Raw genomic sequence first — 11,600 nt, forward strand, 5'->3', positions numbered from 1 at the left:
ACCCATCTGTAGAATTACTTCATCTCCACGAGAATAGCAAGTTTTATTAACTTTTCTCAATACGTATCTTTTTGAAGGTCTAACAAAAAGGAATATGTTTTCTGTTTCACAGAACCTTGGATGTTCAATAACAATTCATCTATTATATTTCAAACCTTTCAGGTAGAGTAACAACTAAGAAATGTGTTCAGGCAAATTGGAAAGGAATTCTTCGAAAAAAATTAATTGAATTTCTTACAGGACAAAGAGGACATAATGTGTTTAATTCTTGACCATGTGTCAGAAAAATGAACCATACAAGGATGCTACTGGTGTGAGCAGCATGTGATTTTTGAAAGACTTATTCTGCTTCTAATCATGAGGTTAAGGCCCACACTAACAATTGTTAATCTCTGCTTGGTTCTTCCATCTAAGATCCAACCAAGTGAGAGATTGACCCTCATGATTACACCAGCCATTGGCTGCTAAAGAGCTGTGCTAAGCGACACATTCTGCTGATAAAGTGAGCAAAATGCTTCCATGCAAACATATCAGTTCTCACTACAGCTGGGCCAGATCCCCCTGCTTTCGGTGTGATGAGAGAAAACAGTGACTGAAATTCATTTGTCTTCACAAATACCTTATTAACTTTAGGAATTTTGTGTTCTTCATTGACTTTAGAAGTTACAGGTGCTCGGAGTGCTGTTGTGACTTGTCACATGAGTAGGCACATTTGACTTTCTCTTGAACAGACTCAAAACTTCAGTTAGGTTTCAGAATGAATTCAACATTGTAAGGAGATGACTAACGCGTCTTTTTCTGAATTGCTCTGTCTGTGGTTTAACACATACACCATGCCATTCCTTAGCTGAGTCCTGTAGTTAGTTGTCCACCACCCTCAACATGCCCTCTACTTCATTTGTATTCCAATGTCTATATGAATCTTGCATGTGTGCAGGTGTTGTTGGGGATTGATCCCAGGACCTATACATGCTAAGCTAGTGTTCTACCAACTGAACCAAGCACACACGTGAGATTCTAACAAGAACTGCTAAACATATGGTGCTATTTACATGATGGTTGACTTACTGTACAGACTGTTTTAACATTCAGCTAGTGCCACAAACATAATACCTTTAATATATGTTACTACATACAAATTACCTGGCAGTGACTTAGACCATTTGACTACTGAGAGCAGCTGCCTCTCGCCTAGTTGGTTGAGACTGGTTAGCAAAGAGCTGGAAGTGTCGGGTTTTGTGTTGTCATGCCCTGCGTAGATCACATCAGGCTCAATGCTCAGGAGCAGGTTGATGAGTGGGGGAACCAGCTGGATTTCTTGATTTGGTGAAAAGGTGATTCTCTGGCCTAGGGTCTGGCTCTCATTAGGAAGGCCCACTGACTGAGGGAGAGCAACGCCATCAAGGGCTCTCATAACTCGGACTTTATTGAACTTCTTAAACTTCCGACCTACAGAGAGGACAAAAGGGAGAGAACTTTGCGTAAACACAGGAATTCATCATCCTAGCATTGTATTGTTTTCTTTAAGCCTTATAGTCACTGTGCATACATTTTATCACGTATCTGAAAGTGAAACAAAGCAAGGCAGGCATGGTGACACAGACCTGTAATTCTAGTTCTTGTGAGGTGGAAGCAGGTGGATCAAGAGGACTTCAAAGCATCCTTCCTAAACTACACAGTGAGTTCAAAATCAACCTGGACTACATAAGACCTTGTCTCAATGAAAGAAAGAGAGAGAGAGGGAGAGGAAGAGAGAGAGAGAGAGAGAGAGAGAGAGAGAGAGAGAGAGAGAGAGAGAGAGGCAGAGGGAGAGAGGTGAATGGGAGGTGGGGGATCTTAGGCATAAGATTTGAGTTAAATAAAATCTGTACTCTCTGGATTATCAGAGTATGTGTAGTCACATCAGGACCAAGCAGAAGTTATCAAGCTCTGAGTGAGAAGATTTATGGGATGGCAAGTAGCATTTTGGACACTAAAATCAGGATTGGTCAATTGTGTAACAGGATTGCCTTCCAAAGATCGTGGTCCATGCTATGTTCACACAAATAGGGTTTACCACAATTGTAAGTCTTCTTTTGGATTTTTTTTTTCTTTTAAGAATCTGTTATAATTCATGCACATCATGTAAACCCCACATCTTTCATACAATTTTGGTAGATTCATACATTTCTTGAAATCAACCCATGTACTGCTATAAGATCTAAACAAACAAAATTAATACTATTGTGATAGTTTGAATGCAATTGGCTCCCATAATCCCAAAGGGAGTGGCACTATTAGGAGGTGCGGCCTTGTTGAAGTAGGTGTAGCCTTGTTGGAGGGACGGTTTCACTGTGGGAGCAGGCTTTGAGGTCTGTTTTGCTCAAGCTTTGCTCAGTGGGACAGACAGATAACTTCCTGTTGCTTGCAAGATGTAGAACTCTCAGCTACTTCTCCAGCACCATGTCTCCCTGTATGCTGCCATGTCCCACCATGACGATAATGTACTGAACCTCTGAACCTTAAACAAGCCACCCCAACGCAATGTTTTCTTTATAAGAGTTGCCGTGGTCATGGTGTCTCTTCACAGCAATAGCAACCTAACTAAAACAAATATCTTCCCTAAATTAAGGGAAGACAAAATTTTCATCCTGTGATCTGTGCTTGCAGAGCATATATATTTCTAGTCAATTCATAGAATTTCTATTTTGGTGAATTATTTTATGTTCAGAAGAAAAATCATGATGGCAAGGAAGCAGAGTTTGCTTCTGAGAACATATTGATCTGTTGGCAGCCATACCATCCTGAAGGGACCCATACTCAGCTGATCTCAGAAGCTAAGCAGGGTCAGCCCTGCTTAACACTTGGATGGGAGAACAGATTAATAGGCACCTGGATGCTTACGTAGGCTGCTGCTTTTCAGATGCATGGGGAGTGAATCAGAGAAAGTCTTTGTGACTGAGTACAGGCTGGATTTCAGACCCAACCTCCTAGGTCAGGCATAGCTTTTCACTATGAAGGGGATGTGTGTCGTGTGACTGAGGGAGGCCTGGGTACTGTGTACAATGGTCCAGTTTTGTCCACCTGTGGCCAGTAGGCCACATGTGCTCAGGACAGCTATCACTGCATGTTGTGTGATATTTGGATTGTGTTTTGCTTGAAGTCAGACAGCAGAGATAGCCACTAGTTAAACATAGAGGTTTGGAGTTATAGATTATATAGAGAAGGACAGGAAGTGGTGTAAGAGGGCTGAGACAGGATCTAGGCCCTTTTGGTCAGATGAATAGAAGAATCACTAGTGGCTGCTCCCCTGTTTCTCTGATCTTTCAGGTTTTTATCCCAATATCTGACTACTGGATTTTATTGAGAAGATTAATTAGATTTACACATCATCTGGCATCGAATTTTGGAGAACAAATTCACAAAATAGCCACTTTCCCCTGGCTTTGCAACCACCAGCACCCACTGGAGCTGCACCCAGGAATTGCACCCAGTGGAATCACGGCACTGCTGGCTAGCTTTCCCTTTCTCCCCCAAGCCCACTGATTGAGTATGGGATTTTCCTGTTGTAGCCTCTCTGCAGCAATCTCCACAGGCGCTTGGGCTCCAAATGCTACTGGAGTTAGCCCCTCACCACTGGCCAGCTCTGCCTTCAGACAGCTCCTACCACATGTGCTTCTTCTGCATGATTCCTTGTGTGTGTTTTTCAGACAGTGGGCTCCCCCTCCTTGTGGGTTGTGGGCTTCCCTCAACCACCTCCTTGCGCTGCACCCACACAAGGTGACTGCCTTGACACACACTTGGGCTTCTATTGTTGTTGCAACCACCACACATTCTCAGCTCACAGCTACACACTAGCAGCTGCAGCTGTCCTCAGCAAGGCTGTGCGCCACCTCTGTTCTCTACTCAGATGTGCTACAAAGCAGCAGCCAGCTTTACACTTCACCAGCAGCAGCAGATTTGGTGATACAGTTGGGAATTCTTAAAGGGAGGAATTAGTTTAAAAAAAAAGAGAAAGAGAGAGTTCTTTATTAAAAATGAAAAACACTATTACCATGAAGGGAGTTAGGTCTGTATGATTGCATAATGGATGGTTTAAAAAGGGAACAATTAAATAAGTGGATAATTAACTTAGCTGTGCTTCACAAAATGTTAATTATAAGTATGATTGGTTTGATAATTCTTGTTTTATCCCTAAAAATGTTGGTTGATATGAGTACCAAGATATAGGCTTTAGGAAAAGTTACTAGAGCTGGGTGGTGGTGGCACACACCTTTCATCTCAGCACTCAGGAGGCAGAGCTAGGCAGATCTCTGTGAGTTTGATACCAGCCTGGTCTATAGAGCAAGATCCAGGACAGGCACCAAAACTACACAGAGAAATCATGTCTCAAAAAAAAAAAAAAAGAAAGAAAGAAAAGAAAGAAAGAGAGAAAATTAAAGAAAAAGTTACTAGAGAAAACATTGCCATTTTGACTGGTGTTACAAGCTTTAGAAAAACATACTAAAACAGGTAATAGAGATATTCAGTCAAAAACAGAGAAATTTAAAGGAGAATCAACCTCACCATTACATTGTAAAATTAGAGAGGAACACCCCAAGGTTATCAAACAACCAATCTTAATTTATCCAGTCACCTTATGGGAACAAGTGACATGTGACAAGTATCCCCAAGGTTATATAAGAGCTGACTGGATTCCTGTGGAAATGCTAGATTTGAGGACATTTAAGGAAGTGATAGTCTCATGTGGTATGCATTCACTTTTTGTCATGGTTAACTAGAAAAACTTGGTTACAGCAATATTGGAACCTGGTCCTCAATTACAGTGGAGGATCTGGTAGAAAGATGAGGCTAGGATTATTGAACAATGAAATAGGGCTAGAGGTATTAAAATTTCCCAAAACCAACTTCTTGATGAGGGTGATTATTCAGATGTACAAAGACAGTCTATATATGATGACCACACCCTGGCTTTACCATGCAGCAGCTTTGAATGCTTGGGACAGAACTGAAGAAGCCAGAAAGAAAACTGAGTTATTTACCAAAGTTATACAGGGCCCAAAAGAAACATTCACTGATTTCTTTTTTAAAAAGATTGATTTTAGTTGTATATAGAATGAAACCAAATTCAGAAGCTAGACAAATCATAACTGAATCTTTTGCTTTTGAAAATGCTAATCCACAATGCAAAAGGGTAATTGGGCCTTTAAAGGCAAGGTCAGCACCCATAGATACAGTCAATATTGAATCTCATAGCCATGATGATGTGTGGTTAGGAGAGGTGATTTCCAGAGGCTTGAAGAAAAATCAAGGTGTTAGATGTTTTAATTGTGGCAAAAAAAAAGGTCACCTAAAAGGGATTTTAGACAGAGCATTCCTAGAAACAATGTTTCTTCTAATCCAAACAAAAGGCCCTTGCCTTCTGGAGAATGCAGAAAGTGAGACAAAGGCTGAAAATGGACCAATGAATGTAGATCAACAAGGGACAGACAGCGTAACCCTGTGCCATTGGGAAATGCCTTGAGGGGGGTGCATGCAGCCATGTCAAATTTGGATCAGTCATTCTCTGTCACCATGGGGGAAATTCCTCCCCAGAGCAATAATGCCTATTATAAAAACAACAACAACAAAAAACATACTGCTCTGGATGATAGAACAACTTTAGAAGATAAAACAAAAATTTCAGAAGAAACCATAAAACATGTATTTTGACAAACTTCTATAAATGATCAAAGACCAAAGCTAAAAATATGAATAAATGGCATTGTTATTGAAGGTCTTGTAAACACATGTGTAGATGTAACAATAATTGCTCCAGAATCTTGGCATCCAAATTGGCCTCTTCAGGAGGTAAATGTTCAGCTTTTAGGGATTTGAACTTTATCTAAGGTAAAACAAAACACAAGATGGGTCAAATGTATAGAACCAGAAGGACAGAGGAAAATAAAAGCCATATATGGTTAATATAGCAATGAATTTATGGGGATGTGATTTGTTACAGCAATGGAAAACCCAGATCAATATTCCTCCAATCTCAGAAACAAAACGTGAACTAACACATGTTTCTGGGAAAAATATTAAAAGGTATTGTAGATGTAATCAATCATCTTATTAAATAAGAAACACAGAACCAATGCAAAGAAGAAAGCCAAGAGGTCAGAGCTAAGAGTTAAAACCTTACCCTTCCTCCTGCGGTGGTCCTACCTCTCCAAACCAGAGCTAATTCCTGTGTGTTTGTCTTTTTATAGTGTTTCTGTTCTGCCTTCTCATTGGTTGTAAACCCAACCACATGACTGCCTCATCATGGCTTGTCTGTGTAGACCTCCAGGTTTTCTATTGATTGGTATTGAGATTAAAGGCAGGTGTATCCAATACTGGCTGTATACCTGAACACACAGAGACTTACTGCCTACCAAGTGCTGGGATTACAAGTATACACCACCACTGCCCTGCATTCCTATGGCTTGCTAATAGCTCTGACCCCCAGACTACTTCATTTATTAACATACAAATAACATTTGAATACAAATAAAATATCACCATAAGGTATTATTAAGAACAGTCACCCACCTGAATGAAAACAGGGCACAACAGCTGTTGATCTTTCAAAGGTACCTTTAAAATGGTTTACTGACCAACCTGTCTGGGTGGAACAATGGCTTTTGACATTGGAAAAATTACAGGCCTTTGGACAGCTGGGACAGATGCTGGGGATGCTGTGAATGTGTTGCTCTGATTGATTGATAAATAAAATGCTGATTGACCACTAGCCAGGCAGGAAGTATAGTGTAGGCAGGATAAGGAAAGAGGAGAATTCTGGGAGGTGGAAGGCTGAGTCAGGAAATGCTGCCAGCTGCTGCCACCATGAGAAGCAAGATGTAAGGTACTAGTAAGCCACAAGCCACGTGGCAACTTATAGATTAATAGAAATGGGTTAATTTAAGACATAAGAACTAGATAGTAAGAAGCCTGAGGTATTAGGCCAAACAGTTTAAATAATATAATAATAATTAATATAATTATAATACAATAAGTATCTGTGTGTTTATTTGGGTCTGAGTGGGACTGGAGAAAACTCCTGCTACAGATGGGAGCAGCTAAATGCTCAATATATTGAAGAATTAACTAGTCCATGGAATTCTCCTATAACTGTTCTTAAAAAGAAATCTGGAAAATGGTAACAGATCTAAGAGCTATTAATAAGGTAATTAATCCAATGGGCTCTCTACAGCCTTGAGTTCCCCTGCCTTCTCTATTACCTAAAAAATGGTCTATTATAGTTATTGATTTAAAAGACTGCTTCCTTACTAATCCTTTACAAGAAAAGGATAGAGAAGAATTTGCCTTCACACTGCCTACTTATAATAATTCTCAGCTTGTTAAGAGATATCAATGGAAGGTTCTCCCACAAGGGATGTTAAATAGCCCTACCCTGTGCTAATATTTTATATAACAGCCATTGGAAATGATTCAGGTACAGTTTTCTTAATCTATAATTTACCAATATATGGACGATATTTTACTAGCTGATTCAAATGTAGATACTTTAGAGAAAATGTTTGAAGAAGTAAAGAAAATTTTGCATTGTTGGGGATTACTAATTGCTTATGAAAAGCACAAAGAGGAGATTCTATTAATTACTTAGGATATAAAATAGGTTTGTAAAAAATTTAACCCCTAAAGGTACAAATCAGGAGAGATCAATTATAGACTCATAATGACTTTCAAAAATTGCTGGGAGACATTAACTGGCTATGGTCCACAATTAGATTAACAGCCATCTTGTTTTGCTTTCAAAGTACTTAATTGTGCTTTACAATACAATAACACAAAAAATGTAGAGAGAAGCATGACAGAAAACCCCCTTAAACCTTAGTCTCCTCACTATGACAACCAGTCTGTTTCCCATGGTAATCCTCAGCCCTTTACATTTTACTACAATTCATTTTACCATTCTTTCTCCTTTTTCATACATCTTTTTTTTATATTTTCATCAGTATTTGATTACATTGTGAAATACAGGTTTCTTTTTGAAAACCAGAGCAAACATTTTACACACTGACCAGATTAAAAAAAGAAAAATATCCCCAAATAAAAGACTCTAACTTCCTGACATGTTGATTATTTATAAAATATAACTGGAATCAATATAGAAGATATTCACAGTTATGCTCATGGTTCCATCTTTTCATGAATGAAAGAGTGATCCAATGTTGAACTGGGTCACTCAGCTGTTCTAATTAACAGATCAATTTTTAAAATATTAATATTTGTACTTTAGAGATGAGGTTTATTGAAGTCTAGCATTTTGCCAACTTTATGAGGTTAATATAGACCTCAGCAAATGTGTCAACCAAAAGTTATTTCCACTTATTCTTTTACTTTCTGGTGAAATATTGAGTGGTGCCATGTGCTAGGTTCTGGTCAGAATATGAGTTCACAGCATAACATAGAACCTGCTTTAATTGGTCTTTTATTTTGAAGGTAAAAGACAGAGAGTGCCTTTAAACAAAGAGAAAACTCATGCTAAACAGTGGCCATACTACAATAAAATAGATGTAGCACAATTCCCAGTGAGTTAAGGGAATATGGCAACAGTAATACACTCAGGGAAAGAATTTGTGCTTGACCCTCCTGAGGACCTTCTAATTGCCTTCATTTTGAAATCTTCAGACTGATGACTCTTTAGGAACAAATCAAGCAATGCATCTAAAGGACTTTTAACACCAGGAGAATTATTTTTAAGAGTTACAAAACTGTTCAGTGTTATTAAGAGATATTTTCTTAAAGAGAGAAATTGTTATAATCTTCCTAATTCTATAATCTACCTCCCACCATGAGTGTCAGTGTGTTCTTCCAAAACTGCTTAGAAAAGATACAACAGCCCTTCCTTCATCTGCAATGATGGCATTATATCATAATAAAAAGTGAACTTTGGGTTGGCCATATCTGCTATGAATCCTGCCATTTTACAAAATTGTGATTACTAGGGTTGTGGTGGTAATCTAAATTGTACTAAAATGTGATTTTGATTGTATGTTAATAAATAAAGTTGCCCGGGGGTCAGAGCTATTAGAGCCATAGCAAGAGTGTGGTGGTGGTGGTACACGCCTTTAATCCCATAGATATCTGTGTGTTCAGGGATATAGCCAGCATTGGAGACATATGCCTTTAAGACCTAGGGGGCTGTACATTCAGACAGTGACGAGGCAGTCACGTGTTTGGGTTTGCAACCAATGAGAAGGCAGAACAAAATACTTTAAATAGATGAACCGACAGGAAATAGAGTCTCCTTCAGGAAGCTGGGACACCGCAGGCGGAAGGGTGAGATTTTAGCTCTGAGCTCTGACCTCTCGGCTTTCTCTTTTGCATTATTTCTGGGTTTCTTATTTAATAAGACGGTTGGTTACATCTATATAGGGTCAATTATTTTACCTATCTAATTCTAAGATACTCATTTTAAAATTAGTGTATATATTTGACACAGGATACAGTAAAATTTTGCATCTTAGATTGCTCATACACAATGACAGTCATTTTAATTACTTTTCTCCTTTATCCATTGTGGTGTGTGTGTGTGTGTGTGTGTGTACAGGTGTGTGCAGGTGTGTGTGTGTGCAGGGTGTGTGTGTACAGGTGTGTGTGTAAAGGGGTGTGTGTGTGTACAGGTGTGTGTATGTGTACAGGTGTGTGCAGGTGTGTGTGTGTGTACAGGGTGTGTGTGTACAGGTGTGTGTGTAAAGGTGTGTGTACACGTGTGTGTGTGTGTACAGGTGTGTGTGTGTGTGTTTGTGTGTGTGTGTGTGTACAGGTGTGTGCAGGTGTGTGTGTGTGCAGGGTGTGTGTGTACAGGTGTGTGTGTAAAGGTGTGTGTGTGTGTGTACAGGTGTGTGTATGTGTACAGGTGTGTGCAGGTGTGTGTGTGTACAGGGTGTGTGTGTACAGGTGTGTGTGTAAAGGTGTGTGTACACGTGTGTGTGTGTGTGTACAGGTGTGTGTGTGTGTGTGCAAGTATGTGTACAGGCATATGGAAGCCCAAGATTGACATGGAGAATCAGCCTCAGTTGCTCTTCTAGCCTGTTCACTCAAGCAGGGTCTCTCAGTTGAACCCAGAGCTTGATGATATGACAAGTCTCATCAGCCAACTTGAGACTGGAATTACAGCAGGATTGCTTCATGTTCACAGCACGCACATGGGTCCTGGATGTCTGAACTCCAGTCCTCACACTTACGGAGCAAGCAGTTTAACTCATGGGCCATGTCCCTAGCCCTTAATTATTTTTGATACTTGGAGGGAAAGAAATGAGAAATGAAGGAAAATTACTTGTGTTTATTTTTAATTTCTTTGTTCATGTATTTCCTCCAACACTCACATGTACTGTAGCATCTATTGTCTTAGGTGAGCTGTGTTCAGTTAGAAGAGGCACCTTTACCTTACCTACATTATTCAATACATGGCACCTAAGTTTCAAGAATTTGAAGAGAAACAAATAAAAAGAATAACTACAAATGAAAATAAGGCAAAATGAGGTGGCAGAGCAAACAATGGAACCATCGGGAATTTAAGAACACAGCTGGAAAGACTCCATAAGAAATAGTCAGTGTAAGAAATGATGTCAGCAACATGGAATTTAGATGAGAAAATTTACCAAATTAGGTTTTTGCAGGACTAAGACTAATGTGGATGGAGGAAAGATGATGGATGTAGAAGCAGACAAGTACAACTCCCAGATACTGACCAGGAACCATGAGGGGAAGGAACAAGGGAGCTTGCCTTTAAGGCAAGAGCTTCTACAGAGACTCAAGTTTTCCAATAGAAATTGTTTATCATTGCTCAAGAAAAACAGGACCAGGCAGAGCTACAACTTGACAAAGTTATTCCCTGAACATCAAGCATTAATAAAAATATATTTGACAAGAAACAACAGCTCATCAACAAAAGAGAACTATAGATTTCTGGGGTTTTAGTCACCAGGATTCACACCTACAAGGCAATGTGTGGATCTAGGGGACAGAGAAAAGGCAATGCCACACATTTCCTCTTTCCAGAAAAGGTCGATGAAGATTTGGGAAGTTGAAGAAGGAACATACACAGCCAGTACTTGATCTTCACCTCCTACTTTTTGCCCCTTCCTCAGCAACACAGATTCCTTCTTCAGTAGGTCAAATTTGTGAACACTTTTTGTCACTTCAGCATGCTCCTGGAGTTGTAGACTCTATTCTGAGCAGTTCATCAAGTCACTTCTAAAATCAAAACATGTATGGTACTGTCCTCTAAGGGGAAACAGAATCTTCAACTGACAGACAGGTTTTACTCATTTACATGATTTTTCTACTATTTAAAAAGGTACATACTGTCTTTAAGATTATGGTTCTGTGTGTAAATATTATTTGAGGATATAAGTATATGTAATATACTGCCCAAAAGCTATTAAATTAATACCTATATCAGTGTGTATCTAAACTCTTGGAAACTTCAGATAGTCATCAGGAGGTTTCAAATAAAGGCCATCTCCATGCACTGATTGAGCCTGGAAATGAAGCAGTTCTTTCTCCACATGGTGTGTGGTGAAGGAAAGTCTCTCTCAAGTTCATATTCACAAGCCTCCCTCACGGAGCTC

The 11,600-nt window shown here is 39.4% G+C and overlaps 1 protein-coding gene across 1 annotated transcript in view; it reads right to left on the reverse strand.

Moving 5' to 3' along the window:
* Pgr (progesterone receptor) overlaps positions 1-11,600 on the reverse strand; it is a 64,073-nt gene that overhangs the window by 17,451 nt on the left and 35,022 nt on the right. The window contains exon 3 of the mRNA XM_037208225.1: positions 1,144-1,493. Coding sequence (XP_037064120.1) covers positions 1,144-1,493 — 350 coding nt within the window. The remainder of the gene's footprint in view (positions 1-1,143; positions 1,494-11,600) is intronic.

This window comes from Peromyscus leucopus, chromosome 7, assembly GCF_004664715.2.
Source record: "Peromyscus leucopus breed LL Stock chromosome 7, UCI_PerLeu_2.1, whole genome shotgun sequence".
Lineage (NCBI taxonomy): Eukaryota > Metazoa > Chordata > Mammalia > Rodentia > Cricetidae > Peromyscus > Peromyscus leucopus.